This window comes from Heloderma suspectum, chromosome 2, assembly GCF_057233095.1.
Source record: "Heloderma suspectum isolate Gila_16-S chromosome 2, 16-S_ref, whole genome shotgun sequence".
NCBI lineage: Eukaryota > Metazoa > Chordata > Lepidosauria > Squamata > Helodermatidae > Heloderma > Heloderma suspectum.
In genome coordinates, this window is record NC_139459.1 from 133,193,214 (window position 1) to 133,219,778 (window position 26,565).

Consider the following 26,565-nt stretch of genomic DNA (forward strand, 5'->3'; position numbering starts at 1 on the left):
TAGTAACTAAAATAAAAGCATATGGTTTTGGTAGATTACAGTGGAAGGTTTTGGAGGATGGACAGGCTGTGTAGGATGATCTCCCTTACCTCTACAAAGGCTGAAACAAATATAACCCAACCCTCCTTGCATTTAAAAAATTGAATGGAAATCCAATGAATAACAAATCCATCATATACAGTGTGGAATTTTAAACTCTCTTATAGTTTAATAAAGTGTATACAAATGGAGTCTGCAGCAAATGTGTGGAGCCTGCATTGTGGAGTGTTCCGGTTCAGTGTTCCTTCCAGCCAGCTAAGCCCTCTTCCAGGATACTCCATTCCATTTCCTTCCACTCAGTTTTCCATTTCCTACCACAACAGTCCACATTGCATGGGCACTGAGCATGCTCAGTCCTCATTGGACTGAGAGTATCAATAGAACATAGGAACATGGGAAGCTGCCATATACATTTCCTGGAAGATAAGTCTATCAATGGCTACTAGTCCTGATTGCTATGTTTTACCTCCAACATCAGTATATCTCTGAATACCAGTTTCTGGGAAACGTGAGCTGGAGGATGCTGTTGTGTTCATGTCCTGCTTGTGGGCTTCCAATAGGCATCTGGTCTGGCCGCTGTGGGAACAGAATGCTGGACTAAATAGGCTTCTGGTCTGATCCAGCACAACCCTTCTGATGAGTCAGACCACTGATCCATCTAGATCAGTATTGTCTTTTGACTCATTGGGAGTAGCTCTACGGTGTTTCATACAGGAGTCTTACCCATCTCTATTTGAAGATGCCAGAGATCCAACCTGGGGCTTTCTACATGCAAAGCATGTGCTCTGCTAGTGAGCTAACAGATCTTCATGTTGTAGGAAGTTTGAGAGTACTGTGAGTTGCATCTTCTGACACCATTGATCCGTGATGCTGGCATGTTTCTATTTTGCTTATATGAGGATTTGTTAAGAGATCTTTTGAATTCTGGCAAACATGAATGATTACACTCCAATAATTATTCATGGAAAGAAGCAAGATAAGCAGTTGAGACTTAAGTGTAGGAAGACTCTGAAATTGCTGGTAGACAGAGGGACAGTGAGCAAAGCAAGAATAGCCTAAGTGCATACTTGCTTATATTGTAATAATATTAGTTGAAGGGAAACAGAAATCCAGCTTAATATTTTAAAATGTTAATCTTTTCCAAAATGAGTCAAGTTTCACCTCACTTTCTCAATGTTCACAATTCAGTTCCTGTCTTCTCTGTGAATACAGATTATTTAATACTGTATTTCATTCAGGTGTGATTTATTTTATATCCAGCTGTAATTTACTGCATGTGGGCACTGACTCAAGCCTCTATCTGCAGATGTGAAAACAATGTAACACAAATGCTATGCTGGAGTGTGGATCAATAAGTAGCCTGAGAATCTCCCTTTCTTCTAAGGCACAGCCCAGAGGTTTCTAAACTCCAGCGTGTGAAACGTTTGCTGTGGGCCTGAAGAGAGCTGTCTGATGACATGGTGCTGAATCTTCTCATTTCCAGCTGAGGTAAATAGAGGGAAATGATGCTATCAGTATCATTGCACTAAGTTCAGTGTACCACTGAGTAACAGTTGACAGAGAGGGGGTAGCAATGAGAGAGGGGTATTGGCTATCATGCACTGTTTGGGCTTCCTAAAGGCATCTTGTGGACCATTGTGGGAAACACAGTGCTGGATTTAAATGAGCCTTTGGTCCAAACCAGCAGGAATCTTGCCTTATTTATTTTTTGACAGGACAGCAGTTGTGACAGAAGCTCCATTCAGTAGTAGAAACCTGCTTTGCTTGTATAGATGTATTTATTTGAAGTATTTTTGCGCCACTCCTCAGCCAAAAAGGCTCCCGGAGACAAGACAGTGGCCCTGTTCAAACGTAAAACGGGGAAGGGTGGTTAGGATAACGACGGAGCGGGGAGGGTTAGGCTAACCATGACACACGTGCCTGTCACACAACCAGGAACCACGTGACGCACCGTGGTTTACTTACCCATCCCTGCTTCGTAGTTATCACATCGCTTCCCACTGCTGCTGGTTATTCCAGCTACCATTGCCCTGGGAAATGGTGTGTGCCGGCCTCTCCATTCATCACAGCCATAAAGTCTGGCCGTGCTGCCTAGAGCATTACTGGAAGTGGCAGACGCTCTAGGCTGTCATCTCTATGGTTGCTGCGTTTTTGCACGGAGCGGCCATTTTTAACAGAGATTCTGACACGCAACACATTAAGCCACCTCAGGCCCCTTAACCCCACTGCAGAGGGCTGGTTAGCTGGGGTGGTTACCTAGCCACCATGGTTGGGATTTTGACCCCCATGACATGCTAAGCCACCATGGTGCTTTAACACAAACCACCCTGGCTTAGCATGATGTCTGAACAAGCCCAGTCCCTGCCTGCAGGCTTACAATCTAAAAGACACAATATACAAGGAAAGGGGAATGGGGAGGGAAGAGGGGGGAAATGTAATTCTTTTAGCAGTGCTGGTGGAATGGCCCTGTTCTCCCTCTGTACAGTTTAATGGAATGGCTGCTGATGGTGATAGCTGAGGGAGGAGGAGCTTTCATGAGGGAGACTTTTCTGCAGGGCTGGTCTCTGCTCTCCCTTTCATCTTCCTTGCATTTCAGTAACTGAGTTAAGAAGCTACATCTGGATTAAAATTCAGCATGTTTCAACATTACAGCTAAACCAGGTCTAACAAACTGAAATATCCAAAGCTGTACTTTAGAAGTTCTAAAATAATTGACATTTGAATTTAACATAATGGCATATAAAATTCTTTCACATAACTGATCTGTGCTGGGGCCTGAAGTTTGTGCTAAATGGCAGTGGTCTTACCATTGTTGCTGCTATTATTATTACTTTATAATATTTATGTCAGTTGTGTCAACCCTGTGAGGTTGGGGCCTTACTTGGTACAATAGGGAACTGAGAAAGTGACTTGCCCAGCACTACTTCTGGACCCAACTACAGCACTCTATACAGAAGGCTACATTACTAAGTATTGAACAAGGTTGTGAGTGAGTAGGCTGTCATTTCTTTATGAATATCCAGAATAAAATGTCTCACCAACTACTCACCAGCTGGAATTGCTCACCAACATCTTGCTGTGTGTTTCTGAAATCAGATGTGGGGCATTCCCTCCTGCGGTCCCATTTAATGGGACAGCTACAATTTTTGGAGCCCTGTTTCAGGGAAAACCCCAGTCTCCAATCATGTCAATTTACAGGTAGGAAATTAGTTTCTTTTTTAGCCTTCTTGTGGGGTTTGCACTTTAGGCGTGTGTGTCAATCTGAAGCCCAGGATAGGCATCACAAACAAAAAGCCTCTCAAAGTTGTATATACACATTTGTATGTGAAACGCTATTGTCGATCACATAACAAACTAGCACACTTTTCCCTTTTAAAATACATTTGCTTATGTCCACCAAGCCCTGTAACAAGCCAGCCTTGTTAGGTGGGACAGCCACATTTCTAGGTGGGGCTTTTGGTGCGGGGAGGTGCATCGTGCCATCTAGTCATTCCCCCCGCCCCCAACTCATTGGTGGAGAGGATGTGAGGGCCAGGCCAGGGGAAGAGAACGACAGTGACCTTCCCCCCTCACTCCTCCTTCATGCGGAGAGTGCGTTAACTTACATAATGGGCTACGTAAAGGTCTAGTTAACAGAAAATTTAGTATGAACACCAGGAATTAAATGACTGGCATATTTTTTGTTTCATAAGAAAAAAGGATGTTAAGGATACAGTGCACAAGGGGATACCAAAGGGCATAAAACAAATAAAATAGTTTATGCTATAACTAGGAAATTAAACTAGTGTGGAGGTTGTTTTCTGAAAAACTCAGTTTTAATCTTGTGTCATGACAACACCAGTACCAAAAGAGAGGTTTAGAAACAGAGCAAGAGCCTCTATGATTGTGAGTATAGTGAGTGCTTTAAAAGAGTAAAGGGTAATTTAGGAAAGATATTTTTCAGATCACTTTAAGTTATCTCTCTATTTCACCCTTTAGCAATAAGCACCCAATCCTGCTCTCCTCGTCGTAATAACTGCAGAATAAGCAAACCCTTACTTCTTACTGCAGGCAAACGAACACGCATCTTTATTGCTGGCTGCGTAGACAACATAACTGAAACTGAAAAGCAGAGGAAAGGTTGGAGTCTAACTCTGTTCTATAATAAAAAGGTAAAGGTGTCCCCAACCAGTCGTCTCCGACTCTAGGGTGCAGTGCTCATCCCCGTTTCTAACCCGAAGAGCCAGCACTGTCCGAAGACGCTTCCGTGGTCATGTGGCCGGCATGACTGAACACAGAGGTGCACGGAACGCTGTTACCTTTCCCGCCAAGGCGGTACCTATTTATCTACTTGCAATTTCTTGCTTTCAAACTGCTAGGTTGGCAGGAGCTAGGACTGAAGACGGGAGCTCACTCCGTCACACTGCACTCGGGTCTCGAACTGCTGTCCTGCCGACCTTCCGGTCTGCAGTTCAGCATCTTAACCACTAAGCCACCGCGGCACCTATGTCCTATAATACAAAGTTCTTATATTGAACTCTTCAAGGGTCATGTTACTATACAGGCTGTTTGTTTCAGGATCACTTAAGGAAACATGATCCTGAATGTGGTCATGAAAAATCCACCCTCAGTCAGCAAAAGTCTCCAGTGAGCAGACTTCTGGGGGCTCTTCCAGATGAGACTTTTGCTGTGTGCTCACCCGGCCTTATTCACGTAATTTTTCAGAGGGCCCTGTTCTTAAATTGCTCCTGTTCTTAAAACAAGCTATCATTCTTTAAGTGGAGGCTGTCATTGTCATGTCACAAATTAAAAAGACATTTTTCACCAAAAAAAAATCCTGGGGGAGGGGGGCAGTGCATCCATTTGCCCCACCCAGGCTACAGGGCTGTGTCCACCCCCACCCCAGACACACAGCCACTGTGTTATTAGATGCACTTACTATTAGCTAATTCTCCCAGAGTCTAGGGCAGGGATGGGGAATGTGTAGCCCTCCAGATGTTGTTGGGCTGCAACTCCCATCAGCCCTAGCCAATATAGCTAATGGTGAGGGATTATGGGAGCTGCAGTCCAACAGCATGTGGAAGGCCACACGTTCCCCATCCCTGGACTAGGGGAAAGCCACGAGAGCTGCAACAGAAAACCAGGGGTAGTTTGGGCAAGGGATGTGTTTGATTCTGTCTGCCATCTCCTTCCCTAATGTATTGATCAACTGCATCAGAATGAACATTTAAAAAAATGAAAGAAGGACCTTTTTGTACTGTCCTGATAAGTTGGTTTAAAAACAACAACCTTAATTTGTTATTTTGGCTGCTGGAACAAGGAAGGTGGGGGAAAGGAAAGTGGGGGTGGTTTATTCATTTGATCAGAAGCAAGCTGAATTCAAAGTGTGCGGGGGAGGCAGGAGACTGTAGTTGTTCAGTGGCAAGGGGAAAAGTATTCTGCATGTGTTCAGAGGGACTTTTCTCCCCATGATCCAGGGCTCAACTCTGGTATTGAAAACAGATCCCTAGGTCTTTGCACAAACTAAGTTGGGTGTATTGAAGAGAGCAAGCAAGGACAGCATCTCTATTAAGAACAACAACAAAAAAGGAAGGGGAGTTGTGAAAAAAAAGTGGGATTTCTTTGTGAAGAGTTGCTGGAGGAGGGAAACAAAGAATTGATTGTTGTGTGGAGGGGAACACAATGCATGCGTTATCTGGTTCAGTTTGCTGGCAGTGGAGATGAGGTTAGTGCTTAATTTCTAAAGAATGAGATGCTGGGGCTTTAATCCCAGGAAGGTATACCATTCTTCTGTAAGCATTCCTTCTTAATTCTGAGTATGTGACCATGGGGTTTGCACTTTAAGTGCCTGTGTCAATCTGAAGCCCAGGATAGGCATCACAAACAAAAAGCCTGTCAAAGTTGTATATACACATTTGTATGTGAAACACTATCATTGTTTCACATACAATTTTTGGGAAAATTCTGGGAAATTTTGAAGCCATAGGGAAAACATGATTTTTTCCCTGGGTTTTTTTTTGTGGCGGGGGGGATTTTGAGGACAATTGAAAAATAAGCAATACTTGTTTTTTTAGCACTCTTTACAGATCTAAAGTCACTTCGTTGCTTTAGGACACCCTTTTCCAACTGGGGCCCTCCAGATATTTTGGACTTTAGCTCCCATCAGCCTCAGGCAGCATGGGCAATGATAAGGAATGCTGGGCACTGTTGTCCAAATTATCTGGAGGGTACCAGTTTGGGAAAGACTGTGTTATTATTATTATTAACTTTTCAGTGATACAAATTACTTGTAACAAACATCCATAATGACAAAAAACAGAAACAAAAGGGAAGAAAAAGAAAGAAAGAAGAGGAAAGCAAAACCACAAAAAAACCTAACATATACACAAGATACTTCTCACTATTTGTTACAACATTAAATAATCAGTTACGTCAGGAATCATTGCCATTTAGGCTATATAAGAGAAATATCAAATCTTAAAATCTATTAATTCTGTATTTACTACTTCCTTGATGACAGATCTGTCTATATGTCTTTTGAGTACTTCAGTTGATGTTCTGGAGGATTATATAGGGAATTTTCTGTATTTATAAATAAAATAAAGGGAAACCAAGTTTCTTCACAATTGCCCATATGTCTTTCTCCTTCTACGTATTTTAATTTACTTGTCAGTTTTTCTAATGACGCTATTGTCCAAACGTATGCTCTGTAAGACCATTTACATTTTTCCATCGTTGAGCAATTTTGGATTTAGCCGTGGCAAGGGGGAATCCAATCAAATCTTTATGTCCTAATCGATTGTCTTGTCCAGAGAATATAGTTAATAATAACAGCTCGCCCTGGAAATGTATTGTCTGATTTGTCATTTGTGACAGGAAAGAGATCACTTGTTCCCAGAAGGATTTCGCTATTGGGCACGCTAGCCACATATGCTTAAGGGAGCAATCCTATGGACACTAGACAGCAGCTAGACTGCCATAGGATATGCTGTTTTCCGGGAACCGACTTCAGAGCCCATGCTCCAAAGTTGGTTCTCAGAAAATCAGCCTCTCCATTTCTGCACTGCCTTCGAGGCAGCGCAGAACAGCCCTGTCCTCCTCACTCACAAGAGGAGCACGGAGGGGCCAGAAAGGGGCATGGCTGGGGGAGTTCCCGGGCGGGGAGATCGTAGCTGCCGTATGACACATCCAATGTGTCATACAGCAGCCTCCTTCCCCGCTCCGTGCTCTTGTGGCTAGACAGCCGCAGTCAGCTGTCTAGAGGAAAAGCAGGGCAGGAGAAGCGTGGAGGGAACAGTCCCCTCTTTGCTTCTCCTGCTCTGCTTTGGATAGGCGGTCGCCTCCGAGTTCGGAGGCGGCCACCTATCTAGATAGGATTGCTCCCTAAGTGACTCTCTTTCACTTAAGTCTGCTTTAGGAACATATTATGTATAACTAGGTTTGCTCATAAAATTATTATATTTTAAAATGTTTAAAAGTAAACTTAGTAAATTTGTAATTATTATCTGAATAAACTATACTTTTAAATGTAATATACCAAACATGGTAATTTTATGAGCAAAACAGTTTACACATAACATACTTTAGGTTCCTATTTTATGTTTGACCAGAAGGAACTTCAGCAAGTAGTCCCTGAAAAATTTGAATCATCCTAGAAGCCAGAAGAAGCAGAAAGAACTGGAGGCAGGTGAAGACTGGTGTACAACATCTGTTCCTGTTCAGATTTGGAGGTGGATTTGGTTTCTGGATCTTGCTTTCTATCATTGGGCTTATCTGCTGATTCATACTAAATTTTGGTATTTTCCGTCTGCATCAGTTCATCCGCCTTGGTCAGTTTTGGAATCTTCTTGTCTGGTTCCTCTCTAAATGGATGGCATTAGGCTCTAGACATACAAGAACACATAGGGTTCCTCCCATAGTTCTACACTTAGAGATGTGTGGTGTGTAATGTCACATCAGTTACACTACCATCCATTTTCTCATGCTAAATTGACTTTATGGCACAATCCAGATCTAAAAATTGGTAAGAAAATGTTTTTGTGGAGGACATGGACAGATAAGGTGATTTTTACTTTGGATCAGCTGGTGTGTGCCAATTATGAGTTTTTGTAATTTTATAACCTGCATGCCAAATATGACTTGCAAGCTATGGCTGATTGGCCATACTTGCAGTTGCATCATTTGTTAGTATTTAGGTTTGGCCTGGCTGCTTTATTTATTTATTTATTTCATTTCTATACCGCCCAATAGCCGAAGCAGTTGCTTTTATGGCAACTGGGTCTTCATCATTATTGGAAGTACTTGCTGAGGTTGGTCAGGCAAAGCGACCCACAATCCGTGTCTATAAGTACTTGTTATTGATAAATAAATATGTTATATGGGTTTTTAAGCAGGAATGGAATAGGAAATTGGATTGACCCATTCTATCTAATCAGTGGATCACTGCTTTGGCATCTATACCTGTTGTGTCTATGGATCTTAGGCTGCATCTTATTCAGCAAAAACTTTTTCTTCGTGGCTGTTAGACACAGCAACATCTCTTTCATAAAGGATTATCTAATTTGGTTCACTGCTGGCATTGCAATACAGCTAATGCTTCTTTAAAACATTTGTTCTGGCAGTGTCCAGTAGTTGCTTCTTTTTGGGAAGGAGCTTATTATATGGATAAATTTTGTACTGGCACAGTCTTTAATATACACTGATGTACACACTCTTTTAAATTATTTACCTGCTTCATGGAAATTAATAAATGGCCAGCGTAAATGGACTCTCCATACTCGCGTAACAGCAAAAAGACTGATATTACAGTATTGGAAGGATGAATGCTCACCTTCTATAATGCAGTGAACTGAGGACCTTATCATGCTTTCTGAATGGGTGGCATATAGATGCAACGTTCAGATGGATACTTATTTAGATATCTGATCCACTTTTGTTGTAGCCTATGTATAATTGCTAGCAAGTTGTGGGATAACCCACATGCTGTTCCATCCCATCTGGTGATAGTGGTGGGATAACGTACAATGTTTTTTCCACATGTGGGATTTAGGTTAGAACTACATTAATTAACTGCTACAGCATCTAACCAGAACAGGCCCAGAAACACGGGACTCGGTAGAACAGAACTCAAAACTGTCAAAAATGCACATGTTCTTCCATATTATGATATAGTGACTCTACTCACATGTTGGGAAATGGAGCATGACTCGGAGCATCCCTAAATGTCTAGCAGTAAAAGATACATTAGATCAATAATTTTAATTAGGAACTGGGAAACTTACAGAGAGGAATAAAAAAACATTTTTCCCATGTCTTCATTATTTCCAGACATTTTACATCTCTAGTCTTTCTATAAAAATGGTCATATTTCATAGTCGCTAGAAATCAATTTTAGGGGAGAATAGACTGGGTAACAACGTATAAACACCTTGTCTTAAATTCTAAAAGAAAATATTTCATAATCCAAAGTTGTTCAATTTTGCCAGTTTGGGGGGCGGCGGGGAATAAAAATGGTCCTTGGATAAAAAGCAGAAAAAATGGTATTTTTCTGGTTCTTTTCTGGACCTTCACATCTCTGGGTAGGCTGCAGTTGTTCAGTAGTGAAGAGAAAGCACTGTGCGTATGCTTGGTACACTTTATTACTTCTTCTGCTTAAGAATTCTGTGCCATTGCTTCATTTACTGATTTGGGGCTAATCACTTATTGCAGTGCTGCAGTATTCCTCAGCTTTAAAATGGGTCAAATGTTCTCTAAGCAGTATATACAATATAGTACTTATGTTTATCATGTGTATTTGTCTTGTGGTGTAGTATGTGACTTCTGTCCCATTTTTGTTGTCTGGAACCACCTCCATGCATACATTTTTTGTTCCCACTTTCACTGGTGGCACATTTGAGTCTGAATTGTGTTGGCCATGCCATTGGGCTGTCAGACTCTGCCCTTAGTCCACATCCTCATGCATAGGAGTGTCCCTACTTTCAACTGTGAAATGTAGGATGGTATTATGATGCCCTTAGATCCAGGGGCATTGCTAGATTCTTAAAAGATCTGGGGCACAGGCCCATAACACAAATTTGCACATATATAAGCGCAGCTCTAATATATATGTGTCTGTGTATGGTGTGTGTGTGGTGTGCTTGTGTGTGTGTATAGATTACATACATACATAAGAAGTGTTCACTGACTCCCCCACCGCACTTCAATTTCAACCCCAATTCAGCGTTTTGGAAAACATCCTGCTTTACTCGGGCCAGTTTGTAGTTGGACCATTTCAGCTCAGCACCAAACCTGAGTCAAGATTTGGAAAAATGAGTATGCTTCCTATTGACTATCGTTGGAAGTTTTTAAAAATTGTAATTTTTTCTCTTGGTCAGAACTGGATGATCATATCAGGCATAGTAGCCCCCTAGAAGGGGATTACGCCTGCCCAATGTCAGAAAAATAGGTGCAGGGTTTATATTTTGATTTTCTTCTAAAGGGAACTGGCAATAACATTTTTATTTTTGTGAACCGCCCAGAGAGCTTCAGCTATTGGGCGGTATAGAAATGAAATGAAATAAATAATATTACTTGGAAGAATTGGATAAACATTTCAGGATTCATTGCTCCATCAGAGGAGATCATGTCTGCCAAATTTCAGAATGATAGCCACAAGGGTTTTTGTGCAAGGGTGGCCTTGACATTTTGAGGTCTCCAAAAGAGGACACACTTCTCTCCTTATTTTCCTTGTGGACCATTGTTCTGAAAATTACAGACAGCCTAGAGTTGTCCCTAAGTAAGAAACCAGCAAGGTTTCAGAAGGATAGGTGCAGCAGTTCATGTGGAAGGGGAGATCTCCAATTTGGGGGAGGGGGTGATTTGCTTTCCTTCCACCCCTTCCCTAATACTTTTTTGGGTAAACTTGTATGAAAATGCACAGGTCATTAGAGGCATCTCCCAGGCAAGAAACCTGCAAAGTTGCTGAAGGATATACATGCATACAAATTTAGAATGACTAGACTTTATTTACATTTCACCAATATTAGCAGCAGGGGAACATGGGTGGCAAGGTGCTATTGCACTGATGTCCTACTTGTGGTTTTCCTGTGGGCATCTGGTTGGCCACTGTGTATGCTGGACTAGATGGACCTTGGTCTGATGCAGCATGGCTGTTCTTATGTTCTTAAATATAGAGTGCCTCTGAGCATATGCAGAGTGTTTTTCTTTCACCACTGAGCACTTATATTCTCCCCCTACCAATTCTATTCCCCTCTATGCAACCATCCCTCCTCATCCTACCACCTTCCAGCAACCCCTCATAAAAACAGATGTCTTGTTTTGTGCAACTCTCCTCTACCACCTCCTTATTATGTACAAGCTCTCATTGTATTTTCCTCCCCATAACTTCATTTGTGCCAAGACTTCACCAGGTTTCAGCCAATGAGTCTGTTTTCAAAACTAGGGCTAATTGATGGAGAAACTCTGAGCATGTACTAAGTACCTTTCCCTCACCAATGAAGCTAGAGTTCATGCAAAATTAAAAAACACAAATGACAAAACATGCTTAGGACTGAGCTGAAAGGGTAGTCAGTTCATTAGATGGAATTGGGTAGACACTGTATTAAGCCTGCAGTACCATGCTCACAACTCAGGATTTATTTCTGAGTAAACATGCAGAACATCAAGGTGCGAGCCTCCCTGCAAAAGTAGCTCATGCTGGAAACCTATGCACACCTTCCTGAAGGTAAGCCGCATTAAACACAATGGGGCTTCTGAGTAGGCATAAATAGGATTGTATAAATGAGCAGTATTTATCTCCCCTCCACTTAAAAAAACAAATCAAACTCCTATTTTTATTAAAGCTTTCTGTTCATAGGAACACAGGAAGTTGTCTTATACTGAATCAGACCCTGGGTCCATCTAGCACAGTATTGTTGACACTGACTGGCAGCAGCGCAAAGCTTCAGGCAGGATTCTTTCCTAGCCCTACCTGGAGATGCTGGGGATTGAACCTGGGACCTTCTGCATGCCTAGCATGTGCTCTACCACTGAGCCACAGCCCTTCCTATTGCTGGATAATGGCAACTGACAAACAAAACAGCCCCAGATTTGTTTCTCTGCAACCATGTGAACCCACTTTTCTCAAAGACTTGAGTGAGAAGGAGCAAAACCAACCCTCTTGTCGGTTTGTATAAAATCAAATACAGTTCAGGCCTTCTCTTGCCCACCAAAGAGAATTCTCTTTAAGAATTCCTCAAGATACGCTCTGGGTGGAATAAAGAGAAAGAAAGAACAGGATAGGGGAGGGGAGGGGAGGGAAGAAGAAAAGAAGAATGGTGATTCGAAATGCGGGGCGGGGGGGCATAGAGAGAATTCCCTAAGCCAAGTGGCTCCTTTCAAAGAGGTAGTACTTCAGAGGAATTTAGGAGGCTGTGGAGGGTTTGCAAGGATTGCACATACCTAAATAAACTTTATGAGGTGAGATGGCTGAGGGCTTTTTCTAGCTTTTTTTAAACTGTAGAACCTATTTAAAAGCCCCAGCAGTTTCTTGATCATGACGTCACATAGTCCTAACCCTCCCTTTGGGATTGAGTCCTACAGCTATTTAGGAGAAATTAAAGTGAAGGGGGAGAAATAAGTTTGTGGAGGCTGAATGGATCCTTTGCTGTACTGAAGCTACTAAACTTCTGCGGAATCCAAAGGTTCCAGTTCGGGGCAGTAAAATCAGATGCTGTGTGAAATACCAGTATTTCACATGGAGCTCTTTCTTCCCTTCCTTCTCCCTCCTCAAAATTTCATTGCAGGCAAGCTCACAACAGTGGACATGTGAGAGCAGAAAAGAAAAGTAGGGGGAGAGAGGTTTTTTGCATCTCAAAAAAAAAAAACCCCTACACCAGAGATTAGGGATAGTGACCTCCTAATGGTCACCTTAAATACCTTCTGATTAGGATCTCTAATCCCCTATGTGGCTTGACAGTTTTTACTCTCTTTTTTTTAGTCTTTGAGAAAAGGAAATTTCACACATGGCTAGCACAAAAGCCACTGGACCTAACTGCCTGAAATTGGGCAAGTTCAGTCAGCTCCATGGGGGCCACCAGGTACCAAATTCCATGCACTTATGTGGAAGAACAAAAAAAATTATAGCTCTTTGCTTTTTTCTTGGAAAAAGCAAATTTTACCTGTGGCTAGCACAAAAGCCACTAGGCCTAACTGTCTGAAATTTGACAGATTCAGTCATCTATATAGGGGCTGCCAGGTCCCCAAACTCTATGCACTTATGTGGAAGCAAACAAAAAAATACAGCTCTTTGCTTTGACAGATTTTATTGAAAATAGCAGGAAATTGGGCAGATTTAATCAGCTCTATGGGGGCTACCAGGTCTCCAAATTTCATGTATTTATCCTACAAAATAAAGAAGTTATGGCTGTTTCTGTTTTCCAATGTCAATGGGAAAATGTTAAAAAAAAATGGCAATTAGGACAGCTCAAAAGATACGGGGCACAGCTCAAAAGATTCCGTGCCCAGGTGTCCCTCCCCTAACGACACCCCTGCTTAGAGCTAATCTTGACCATGTGAAAGTCAAGCTGTGTGCTAAAATATAACAGAACACAGTTTGACTTCAAAGTTTGAAGACTTGTAAAATCTTAATTTTTTTGTTTACCCTTTTATTTTGTAGACTGTGAGCTAAGCAAGAGTAATGTTTCTTTGCGCATATAAATCTTTATTCGTATGTGTTTTGGTTTTCAGCTCTGGAATGGCCAGCCAGGAAACAGAAGTTCAGAGTCTGATACTAGATAATGATTCAATGATAGAAGGAATAAGTGACCAGGTACTGCTGGCAGTAGTGCTCAGCTTCACATTCCTTGCTGCACTGGTATATATGTTTTTAAGGTGAGATGTTGGCAGTAGTTGATGAAGTTATTTTTCTGACATGTCAAATGTATATATTTAAAATAAATGAGGTTATTTTGTGTGATACCAGAAACCTGTAACTTTGACTGAACATCCTGGAAGCAATATCCAGAAGAGGCATGCAAGTGAATAGACTTGGATGGAGAGACCTTGGTTCAAATCTCCATTCAGCCAAATTGCTTACTGCCCTTGACTAGTCGCTCTCTCTCAGCTTAACAGATCTTGCAGGATTGTTAGGATAAAATGGTATCTCCCCACCCCCATCTATGCACGCTGCCAATACATAGTATATTTAAAACACTAACCAAATTGGGGAGGAGACAGAGAAAGCATCCTTGTGCTCCAGTGTTTAAACAGAACTCTGCACCCTAACCTGAATAACCATTCAGACATTTAGCATGCTAATCCCCCATTAGACTAGCCAGTTCAAAGCATTAATTGAAATGATAAAACCATAACATATCCCCACCCCTGGTTTTTGTTCCTAGGATGCTGCTACTTAAGCATTCAAATTCAACTTTAAGCATTCAAATTCAACTTTAAGATAGCACATCTCCAAAACAGCATTTTATGTGGTCAATGAGGAAAATTTAATTTAAAAAATACTTTGGGGATAGTGTTTTATTATCATGAAGGAGAAAATAATGCCATTGTTGTTTTCATCTTAAGCATTCATCCTTAACAAAGATTGTTTTTAAAAATCTTCCACATTTTTTTTTTAGTATGCTAATAGAATCTATTTGTTTGGGATTTTGCTCTGTAGCTTTGACCAAATGACATAGCATTGCATAAAACACTATAATCATGCAGTGAAATGGAATGCCTTAGAATTCTGAATGTAATGAACTAATTCCATAACATACTATATTATACTGTACTGAACTACTGTCCAATTCTGTTTTTGAAGTACTTTATTAGTATTATTTCTCTCTCTGTATTTTCTCTTAACAGAAATGAGCACCTAGATATTCATCCAGAAAACCAAGAGCTTGTGAGAGCAATTAGACAACAAATACAATCGGAGCAGGTATGGTACTAGTTGTGTTTCATATCTACTCTTCCTTGCATAAATTGCATTTGCTGTGGACTATCAAAAAACTTCTCACGTAACCATCAGGATATAGATAAATTTGAGCATTGTGGATTTTGTGTTCCTCAGCTCTTTGTGTGAAGCCCAAATCTGGATGTTGGAGAACTATTGTAATAGTTGAAGATGATCATATTCTAGTTAAAACCAAAATGAGCATAAGAAACACATTAAGGGAGCAATCCTATGGCCGCTAGTCAGCGGCTAGATGGCCATAGGATATGTCAGTTTCCGGGAACCGACCTCAGAGCCCGCACTCCAAGGTCAGCTCCCTGAGAACCGACTTCCCCCACTCCCACGTTGCCTCATGGGCAACTCAAAACGGCCCCATACTCCACGCTCGGAAGAGGAGCACGGAGTGGTGAAAACGGGGCATTCCAGGGTGGGGAAGGCAGAAATGCCTGTACGACACATACATCGTATGCGTCTTACGGCAGCCTCCTCCCCTGCTCTGCCGTCCCACGGCAAGACAGCCGATATCAGCTGTCTGGCTGAAAATGCAGGGCAGGAGAAGCATGGAGGGAACAATCCCCTCCGTGCTTCTCCTGCCCTGCATTGGATAGGCGGTCACCTCCAAGTTCTGAGGCAGCCGCCTATCCCAGTAGGATTGCTCCCTTAGTTACCTTTTGCTGATCCATCTAGTTCAGATTGGTAGCTATTCTCCAAGGCACTGGGCAGAGTTCTTTCCCAGCCCTGCTAACTAACATGCTTTCACTCAGGGGCAGCTGGAAGTTAGGCTGGGATCTCCAGGTAGATCTTCAGGTGACTTGCAGTAGATCAGCAAGAATTTCTGGCTCCCATTTGTTTAACAACAATGAAAAGTCTTTTTCCTCTGCTGAAGTTAGGCTGTTGAACTCAAGAGAGCTTGGAAGGAAAACACAAGTAGATTTGTGTGTAAGGGATTTGTGTGCTAGCTCCAGTTCTGGTACTGAAAACAAATTCCTGGCCTGAACATGTGCCCAGAGGCACCTTGTTCTGCAATTCTGTGTCCACTTTCTTGAGCCACTCTTTTGCACCTGGCTCCAGTTGGTGGACCTTGACGTTCCAGTGAAAAACAAAGTAAATCCTGTAAGCCTAAAATCTGCCCACCCTTGCTTTCACTTGAGATGCCAGTGATCAGGCTAGGACTTTATGCATGTGTTCTACCAGTGTGCAACAGCCACTCCCAAATGAAAAACAGACTAAAATGTGGCAGATGTTAAAGCCCCAGGTTAATCCTCACCATCAAAAGGCAGCCCCCAAAAAAGGTCATGAAATGTTTCTGAAAGAGACTTCGATTTGGCCAAGTATCTTTTGGGAAAGGAGCTCTCACATTTCAGAGTCCAGTTTTGTTCTATATGTGCTACTAATGCATGACATGTTCTTGATCACGTATGGATCACATATAGAGGAAATTACACATGTTCAAAATATTTTCTTCTCATCTTGCAAATAGGGTTAGTTTGCTGCTTCTAGCAGGTAAAATAATTTGTTTTGCTTGAACAGGCAACATTTCTCATTTCTTCTTTCAGGAGAATGCAGTTGATGATAGACAACATTTCTATACTGATATGTCCTGCCCAGTATGCTTACAGCAAGCTACATTTCCCATTGAAACAAACTGTGGACATCTTTTCTGTGGTATGCAAAAACAAGACAGTTTCACTTTTCATTATATCAGTGTGATAAGATGAGCTAAGCAAATACTGTACAGAAAAAGGGTGCTTTTGACAATATAGATTGATTTTACAGAGGCATGGGATTACACTTTGTTGATTTCTTTCAGCTGATTCTCTCTAGCTGATACTAGCAGCTTCTAATATGTGTGCTGTGACTTTTAAAAAATGTAAAATTGATGTTTGCTGCATGTCAGAAATATGTCAAAATGGTTGTCGCTTTTTAATCCTATCTCACTTTTGGCTTTATAAAATTCATTTTATGCATATTTGCATAAGAGACTCTCAGCAATTTTTATGCCAGTTTCATGGGAAAGGTTAGGAATCTTTGGCATTTAAGTTGGTTTGGGCCTAAAATTTAGATGAACATCAATTTCAATTCTGTTTGTAAAGAGTTCCATAATGTCTTGTGGGAAAAATGGCCGTTTTCTTTCCAGTGTCATTTTTGACCCACCTTATTTAATAGAGTTACAGCCCACTTTTCAGAGTAAAACTTTTATGATATTCATCAGCTCATTATTTTTGAGTGGTCAGTATATGTCTGTTCTCTTCTGTTTGGATACTGTCAGTTTTAGTAGCTAATAATGGTATTCTTTTCTTTAGGTTCCTGCATTATTGCATATTGGAGGTGTGGTTCATGGCTAGGTGCAATCCATTGCCCCATCTGCAGACAGACGGTAATAAGCTGCTATTCTGATCTCAAATTCAAGCAATAGTTCTACAGACATTACCCTTCACTTTACTTTAAGGGCAACAGGAGTGTGATAGATTTTAAGGGTTGTATCCAATAGTGATGTTCCCGCAGCGGAAGGGAACCACTAGTGGAATGGATTTCTGCTTCCTCCTTGGAGATCCTGTGCAACTCCCAAATCTGTTCTGGAGGGTTGGGAGACCCTCCAGAGCAGATTTGGGGTGTGGGAGGGGGCTGCAGGGGAGGGAAATCCCATCGCATGAGCGGAAATCCCACTGCACAAGTGGACTTCCACTTGCACAAGGGTTGGATCTAACCCTAAGACCGAACATTTAACTTGAAATTGCAGGCCAAGTTCAGAAAGTCCACATTGCTGGCTTTGTGATTGTGATTTTAAAAACATGTCTACTTTTTGGTTAGCATTTAGCATATAAAGTATTTGCATGTTTATGTTTAGGGAATATACATAATGATACACTCAATACCTACAGTAAATTTGCTTTAGCATCTGAAGTTGGATATCATTTTACATTAGGCATCCTAGAGGTGTACTTACATTAATCTCTGGCAAAAACATCTAAGAACCCCATAACACTTTGGCATGTTTATTATGGCAAACTTTTTCATGGATTAGAGCCCGCTTTGGGGCTATTTATATTGCTTTCATCTCTAAAAACTACTACCAATAAAATGTCTACAGCATATCTTTAAGTGTTACCTTGAGTAGGCAATAGTTTAGGTTTTTTTAAGCCTCCTTCCTGCAACTCTCCTGGTGACTTTTTTGGGTAAGATGCTATATTTAGTCCGTGGGCTAAATTTCCTGTTTTGCTTGTGCTATGGATAATGCTACTTGGGCTACTATACTATCTCAGCGAGTGCTTCAAGGCAAAACATCCTGGTTTTCAGATCTTGTTTAGATTACTACAATGGGGCTGCCTTTGAAAACAGTCTGGAAATTGCAGTTAGTGCAAAATAGAGTGGGTAGATTGTTAACTGGGTCTGGCTGATACAATTATATTTTGCCAGTACTTTGCCATCTGCACTGGCTACCAGTCCGTTTCTGGGCCCAATTCAAAGTGCTGGTTTTAACCTTTAAAGCCCTAAATAGCATGGGGACAGGTTACTTAACTGAACATCTTCTCCAATATGCATTTACCCAACCCTAAGGTCCTTCTCTGGGCACCCCTGCCAAATGAGGCAAGGCAAGTGGCTACAAGAATGAGAGCCTTTTCTGTGGTCGTACCCTGCCCGTGAAGTGCCTCCTCAAAGAGGCTCGCCTGGCACCCATATTGTGGTCTTTTCAGTACCCCAGGTGAAGACATTTTTATTTTCCCAGGCATTTTAGAAAGCATATTTTAGTACTTTTAGACCTTTGCACTATTATTTATTCTTACTGTTGGTTTGTGCTCCTGACTTAACCTGTGCTGGTTTTTTTATCTTGTATTTTATTGTTTAATTTAGGTGTATACCACCCAGATAATTATAGTTATTGGGTGGTTTTAATATGTAATATATAAACTGCCAATTTCTCTGAGCCCAGTAGTATGTGTAAGCCTTGTGGTTGTTAGGGGCCTGGCAGGAATGCCTCTACAACTGCAAACATCTCAGATCTTGGATTTTGTTCTTAGGTTTGAGTACATCGTTAGTTGACTTTTTTTTAGTAATATATGAAATTCCCTAGCCTTTTAAATGTACTATATTACAGAGAAAAACTCTGCATGCAAGTATTCATGACTGCTTTCTATTGTATTAGGTAACTTTATTTTTACCACTCTTCAGTGAGGGGCAAGAGGATGCAGTGCAGGTACTTCAAGATGTCAGGGATTACAACAGGAGATTCTCAGGACAGCCAAGATCGGTATGTGTGGGGATAGGGTCAGTAAGACCAGGGACTCACAATTCTGTTCACTATGGCAAGTGCTACACCACCATATGGTGAGCATGACACACCCCAGCATTCCTACCCCCAGTTCCGCGGTGGTGAGGAAGGCTAAGCTTGTTTGCTTTTGTGCTCCTGGGGCATTTGGACTGCCTCAGAAGTACAGTGGCAAACCAACACAGTCTGGCTTTCTTCTCTCGACAGGAAGGCCCAGGGCTTGTTGTTTTGTAGCTATGCTTCCAAGACAATTCCAGTTCTCCTTTCAGCCTTGGAAATTGAAAGGGATGGGGACTGTTCCTGAATTTGTGCGAGGGCAGTGTGAAAAGCCATTTTCATGAAAGCAGGAGCCTTCCCCACCTTGAGCTCTAAACTGGAGGGGAACACTGGGGTTTGTTTTCACGTTGCACTATACAGCATAATTCTAGGAACAATCCTTACCCCTCGCCCCAGCTCCATAGTCCCTGACTTTGTGCTTTGTTTCAGAGATGCAAGGACAAAACCCATGCCTCTTGTGGGAAGGCATCTGGAAACCATATTTTCTGGTTGATCAGCAAAGCCAACCAAATTTGTGTACCCCTGAATGAGACAAAAAATAACCCTTGTGGATGAGACGAATGTTAGTGAATGTTTATTCAGGAATAAAGTACAGGATGTACTTGAGAAATACAAGCCTAACATAAGCTAACTCCTCTTTAGAGAGTCAGCCTTCTATCTCAGCAACACGGTGCTCCCATCCCACAGTATGCATCCATGTGGCTGGAGTATATTTAACACTATCGTATCCGCGTATTCCCCTAATGCTGGTTTTGTGGCACAGAGGTATGGCAAATAACTGCACTTTCTTCTTTGTGGTCTCTGTGCATCACACATATGGGCTCTGCACCTGCACAGAGCCTCAATTCGGGAAGCTTCTATAGCTGAGGAATTTTGGCAGGAACCCTTCTCCCACTGTCCCAGCATGTGTGTCCTCAGTAAGTTCCCACTTATTCCCTCAGTTCTCTTTCAACCACTATTGTGGTAGTCTCATGAGGGAACTTATTTTGCATACAGTTCAGTCTGAAAGTGTTTCCTCAAGCTGAGGTTTTTATTACCTTCTCCCTATCAAAGTTTTCTATCTTTAATCTTTCCGTTTTTATTTCTATTTGTTTTCACAATCTTGCGATCACCCTCATGGGCATATGGTCCTAAAGGCGCCATTTAGAAGGTGTGTCCATTATGGGGCTAAGTTACCGCCATCCATCGTACATTCTTTTTGCCTTGGAGAAGGCCACGTTGTTGAGGCTTGTCCTCGTTGCCAAGCCTTTTCAAAGCAGGCGAGGTGAAATCATTCTGACCGACTGAAAGCTGCTCTTTGGAAACAAGTGTTGGAAGTAGATGAGGAGCCGAACGGTATGGCGGAGTAGCCAACCTCACCCTCAGGGAGTTTGCCTGCCATGCAAGAGCCTGCTCCAGTGTTGGGGATATCTTCCCCTCAATATTGTACGCCTCTAAATATTATTATTATTATTAAAATTATTATTATTAAATTTATTAATTGCCCATCTGGCTGGTCACCCAGCCACTCTGGGTGATGTACAACATACAATAAAACAGTTTAAAACAATAAAATTCTACAGTAAAAACATTTTCTAAAATACCCTAACCCACCCCAAATGCCTGCCTGAACAACCACGTTTTTAATGCGTGGCGGAAGCTCATTAAAGAGGGGGCATGACGGAGTTCCCTAGGGAGGGAGTTCCACAGAGTGGGGGCCACCACAGAAAATGCCCTCTCCCTCGTCCCCACCAGTCTAGCTGTCCTGGCTGATGGGACAGAGAGAAGGCCATCCGAGGCTGATCTTGTTAAGCGGCCTGTCTGGTGCTGCTGGAGGCGCTCCATAAGATAGGCTGGGCCGGAACCATATAGGGTTTTAAAGCTCAAAACCAACACCTTGAATTTGGCCCAGAAAACAACTGGTAACCAGTGCAGCTCCTTCAGCACTGGGGTGATGTGATCTCGCCGGCGGCTGCCTTTAATCAGGCGAGCCGCCGTGTTCTGTACCAGCTGCAGCTTCCAAACCGTCTTCAAGGGTAACCCCACGTAGAGCGCATTACAGTAGTCTAAACGAGAGGAGACCAGGGCATGTTCTACCGATGGGAGCAGATGGTCGGGAAGGAAGGGGCGCAGCCGCCGTATCAGATGGAGGTGATACAGCGCTGTCCGGCTCACAGCTGACACCTGAGCCTCCATGGACAGCTGGGAGTCCAAAATGACCCCCAGGCTGCGGACCTGGTTTTTCAAGGGTAGCCGTACCCCATTCAACACCAGGTCAACATCCCCCAGCCTCCTTTTGTCTCCCACCAAAAGTACCTCGGTCTTGTCAGGGTTCAGCTTCAGCCTATTCCTCCCCATCCAGCCACTCACCGTCTCCAGACATTTGGACAGGGATTCTACGGCCAACCTTGGTGAAGATTTGAATGAGAGGTAGAGCTGCGTGTCATCCGCATATTGATGACACCGCACCCCAAACCTCCTGATGATAGCCCCCAACGGCTTCACATAGATATTAAATAGCATTGGGGAGAGGATGGAACCCTGTGGCACCCCACAAGTGAGTGGCAACGGGTCCGAAACCTCCTCTCCCAGTGCTACCCTCTGGTACCTGCCGGAGAGGAAGGACCGGAACCACCGCAATACGGTGTCTCCAGTGCGCAACCCCTCCGGGCGGTCCAGGAGGATACCGTGGTCAACGGTATCAAAAGCCGCTGAGAGGCTGAGGAGAACAAGGAAGGAGCATTCACCCCTATCCAGAGCCCTCCTCATATGATCTACCAAGGCAACCAAGGCCGTTTCTGTCCCATGCCCAAGCCTGAAGCCCGACTGAAATGGGTCTAGATAATCAGTTTCTTCCAAGTGTGCCTTCAACTGCATCGCCACCACCCGCTCAATCACCTTGCCCAAAAATGGCAGATTTGAGACTGGGCGAAAGTTGTTCAAAACTTGAGGATCCAAGGAGGGCTTCTTTAAGAGCGGTCTTATCACTGCCTCCTTGAGGGCTGATGGCATCACTTCCTCCTCAAGGGAGGCGTTCACCACTGCCCTGATCCCCTCACCCACTGTCTCTCTGCAGCCCATAATGAGCCACGATGGGCAAGGATCAAGTAAGCAGGTGGTCGGCCTTACAGATGAAAGCACTTTGTCCACTTCATCAGGAGGAAGAAGCTTGAACCGATCCCACAAAACCAGTTTGCCACAAGTCGCCTCTTGCTCACTAACTGTATCCACAGCGTGCAGAGTAACACACCTAATTTGATCAATTTTATCTGCAAAGTGCCTTGCCAAGGCCTCACAGGAGGCCTTACAATGCTCCAGTGGTTCCAGAGCCACAGGACCGACCAGGCTCCGGACCACTTGGACAGCCTCCTGGGACAGCACTCTGCAGACGCGATAGAGGCAGCATAATATTCCTTCTTTGCTGCCTTCACCGCCACGTGATAGGCTGAAGATACAGCTCTAGCCCGTGTCTGATCGTCTAGTAGACAAGATCCCCCCACTCCGGGCTGATCTTCAACGTTTTCAGTGGCTAAGAAGCTGACCAAGAGGGCCAAAGCTTCAAAACTGCCGAGTCTGTCTTCGGAGTCTAAGAAGAAGAAGAAAAAGATTTCTAAAACTTGGGATCGAGTGTACCCTTCAGGCGCTACTGTTCTCCCTGATTCTGCTCTAGCATTTCAGGATCAACACCAACCTTCTGTCCCGGCCATGTCTCCCAGCACTCCAACTCAGGACTGAGCGTGTCCTTTTCTTCCTACCACTCTTCTTAAATTGGCTCTAGCATCTCGGAATCGACACCGACCTCCAGTACCGGCTGTGTCTCCCATTGCTCCATCAACATCTCAGGATAGAACATGGTCATTTGTACCGACGACCGCACCTCCTGCTCTACCAGTGTTATTCTCACCAAATCCAGTGGTGAATGCAACTCCTGTGGTGGATCCCATTCCTATCACATCGACATCAGAGGGTGAGATCAGGGACTCGTCCCCACCAAATCCATACATTTTGCCACCTCATTTGTGCCAGCCACAATGGAATGGAACTTTCCGAAACCAATGTCCGGGATACCCGGATTTGCTCTACTCAGTTGCTTCTTACAACAGAGCTCATGCCCCTAGTTTTTTCAAGCGGAACCCTAATAGAGAACAGTCCAAATACCCATTATCTGACTAGGAGAGATGTTCGGTTTGGGACTCCTGATAAGGAGATCCCATTATTGGGTTGAAGACTGTGATTATCTTTATGGTCTTGACTACCCTCCTCGCCACTGTGGCACTCCTTACTGGGAAGCGAGTTGATACCATTGGTGCCCATTGGCTACGGTATCGAGAAGACTTTTTTTGCGCACCCCATCCAAGTACAACTCCTGTTCTGCAGCACTGACAAGCAACTCAGGTGCAGGCTGTCCCCTGCCCCCCCACTGCTGGCCACGCTACAGCCACAAGCCAGTACTGGTGACATTTCATGACTTCCTTGCAAAGAGGCAGATGCGCAAACTTCACTTCAGGCCCCACCAGGGGAATCGCCTCTCTCTGGCATGAAAGGCTATCAGTGTGACACCATCTCTCAGTCTTCTTGCCCTATGTCCATTTCTTCACCTGATGTTGCCTTCAGGTCAAATTATGCCATCTCGCTGTCAGAGGACCTTGGACAATTTTCTAATCAGGTGCAGAGAATGGCACACTCTCTAGGCTTGGAGACTCAGCAGTTCCTCTGCAGCAATGGGTCTAAAAATCTCAGATTATCAGGCAGCCACATCTGGATATCGCCTGCTTCTGTGGGATAAGGGTAGCCGCCTCTTTGACCATCTTCCAGATGACAAAAAGGAACTGGCCCGCCTCTTCCAATCTGAGGCAATGAAATTATCACAACAACAAATAAACACATCTCGCCATCAACTTGACTGTGACTCAAAAAGTCCTCATTGGTTCCATCACCTTGCATTGTCACACCTGGTTGAGCCTTCCAAAGGTAACTAGAGCCCACATGGAGGATCTGCCCTTCAGTGGTCAGGGCCTGTTTAATGCAAAGACTGACGATGCATTAGACTCAGTACAGCAGGCCCATACCACAGCACATTGCAGGGGGTTCATGCCCCAGCAGCCACCCAGATAACACTGCTGGTTCCAAGCGTCTACTACCGAATTTCAACCACAATAATTGGGGCCTTCACAACAGCAGCATTCTCAGCTGGTGGTGTTGGGGAAATCATTCTTGACTTCGAAATTTTGTTCTTATCATACTTATCGCCGCAGAACTAAGCGGCATCTTTGAGTCATACCCCCTTCTTTTTCATCCCTCTGCACGTCTTCCCACCTTTGGTACTCTTCTGTCATCTTATCATCTAGCATGGCGCAACATCACATCAGACTCCCGGGTCCTTTCCACAGTTCACAGGGGCTACGAGATCGAGTTCGATGTCCTTCCTCTATTCGGTACAGTGCGTGTGACCGCTCCATCTCTGGTCTTCCACCTCGAAGTTCAAACGCTACTTGAAAAGGGAGCATTTGGGCTGGTCCCTCACACCCAACTTTGGGATGGTTTCTACTCAACATACTTCATGGTACCAAAGAAGGATGGAGGACTTTGGCCAATCCCAGACCTACGGGAGCTAAATCTTTAAATTTCTCCAAGGAAGTTCCATATGATGTCTCTAGTGTCCATACTCCCTCTTCTCTCCAAAGGAGATTGGTTCACCTCTATCAGCCTCAAGGGCACGTACTTCCATATCACCACAGAAGAGTCATAGCAATGTTACCTCTGTTTTGTCATCAGTACCGATGCCTACCAGTTCCAGGTGCTACCTTTCAGCCTCGCCACCACTCTAAGAGCAGTCACCAAATGCATGGCAGTGCTCTGTTCCCATCTTCAGATGCAAAGCATCGAGGTGTAGCCGTTTATCGATGATTGACTGTTGGTAGCGTCGACACAGCTGGCTTCTTTGGTCAATAGAGGTGACCTGCAATCTCCTTCAGAGCCTGGGACTTTGCTTCAGTCTTGAAAAATCTCACCTGCAGCCTACCCAAAGTCTGCAGTTATTGTGGCACTGCTGGCTCCTGCTCAGGCAGACCATTTCTCCCTCGGGATCGAGTGGAGGTGCTGATCTTGTTGGCAATGGAACTAAACCATTGCAAGTCCATTTCAGTGCTCAAGACCCATCATCTTTTAGGTCTTATGGCTGCAATGACGTCTATAGCCCACTACGTTCAGTTGAATATGAAGCCCCTCCAGAACTGGCCGATATGCAGTTTTGATACTGAGCAGAATACCCGTTGGACCATGCTGCAGCTTCTGCAGGATGTCAGGGACTCCTTATGATGGTGGGTAGTGCCAGCCAACCTATCAGAGGGCGTGCCCTCCTTCATCCCTCGCCATCCCAAGTAGTAACTACGGGTGCATCCTCTCGGGATGGGGAGCTCATTGTTTGGGCCTCACGGTTCACAGACAATGGTCGGCCATGGAGGCAAATCAACACATCAACCTCCTAGAGCTCAGGGTGGTGAAAAAGGCCCTTCAGGAGTTTGAGCTGGACCTACTGGGCAGACTGGTCCAGGTCACCTCGGAAAATACGATGGTCATCGTGTACCTAAACAAGGAAGGGGATATGAGATTGCTCCCTGACCTTGCTCTAACGCTAGAGATCTTTCGGTGGTGTTCACCTCATCTGATTGGACTGATTGCAGTTCATGTTGCCAGTGTGGACAATGTTCTGGCGGAACAGTTCAGCTGCACCAGGCTTACCTCCCACAAGTGGGAGTTGGACAGATCAGTCCTGAAGACTCTTTGTCAGAGCTGGGACACACCACATGTGGATCTTTTACCGCTCGGGACAATGTGGCATGCCAGATTTTCTGCAGCCGAGCAGGTCACGGTGCGGGCTCTTGGAGAGATGTTTTTGTTCTCAAATGGACAGAGAAGTTATTCTACTGTTTCCCACTGATCACCAGGGTTCTGGCAAAAATTGGAACAGATGGTACCAAATGCATCCTCATAACCCCGTGGTGGCCTCGCCAACAGTGGTTTGCCCTGCTGCTCAGGATAGCACAGGGTGGGTACCGTCATCTTCTTTCGCATCCATTCCTCCTCACCAGGGAGAACTGCTGAATCCAGCACCCATGCCTAGCAACTCTCCGTTTGACGGCATGGAGGATGGGGCGACAGAGATTGAACCAGTCTCGGCACAAATACAGAAAATCTCGATGCCACTCATAAGCCTTCTATGCGGCGTTTGTATGCAAGGAAATGGACTGCTTTTTCCGCCTTCGCTCATGCTCAAGGTTTCGACCTGCTCCAGTGCTCCTTGCACCAAATA

At 43.8% G+C, this 26,565-nt stretch overlaps 2 protein-coding genes across 18 annotated transcripts in view; one reads left to right on the plus strand and one right to left on the minus strand.

The window, feature by feature from the left end:
• HOOK3 (hook microtubule tethering protein 3) overlaps positions 1 to 26,565 on the minus strand; it is a 161,783-nt gene that overhangs the window by 86,117 nt on the left and 49,101 nt on the right. The window lies entirely within an intron of this gene.
• Positions 1 to 26,565, plus strand: part of RNF170 (ring finger protein 170) — a 39,031-nt gene that overhangs the window by 5,344 nt on the left and 7,122 nt on the right. For 4 of the 17 annotated variants that reach the window (XM_084834820.1, XM_084834818.1, XM_084834811.1 and 1 more), the window contains exons 2-8: positions 1,424 to 1,527; positions 4,090 to 4,190; positions 13,744 to 13,887; positions 14,860 to 14,935; positions 16,507 to 16,615; positions 17,254 to 17,327; positions 19,095 to 19,199. In XM_084834820.1, the coding sequence (XP_084690946.1) occupies positions 13,751 to 13,887; positions 14,860 to 14,935; positions 16,507 to 16,615; positions 17,254 to 17,327; positions 19,095 to 19,199 (501 nt within the window). In that variant the 5' untranslated portion in view covers positions 1,424 to 1,527; positions 4,090 to 4,190; positions 13,744 to 13,750. Of the gene's footprint in view, positions 1 to 1,345; positions 1,528 to 4,089; positions 4,191 to 7,628; positions 7,749 to 13,653; positions 13,888 to 14,859; positions 14,936 to 16,506; positions 16,616 to 17,253; positions 17,328 to 19,094; positions 19,200 to 26,565 lie in introns of those variants that run through there. The other 13 variants (XM_084834822.1, XM_084834817.1, XM_084834810.1 and 10 more) reach the window with 8 other exon arrangements.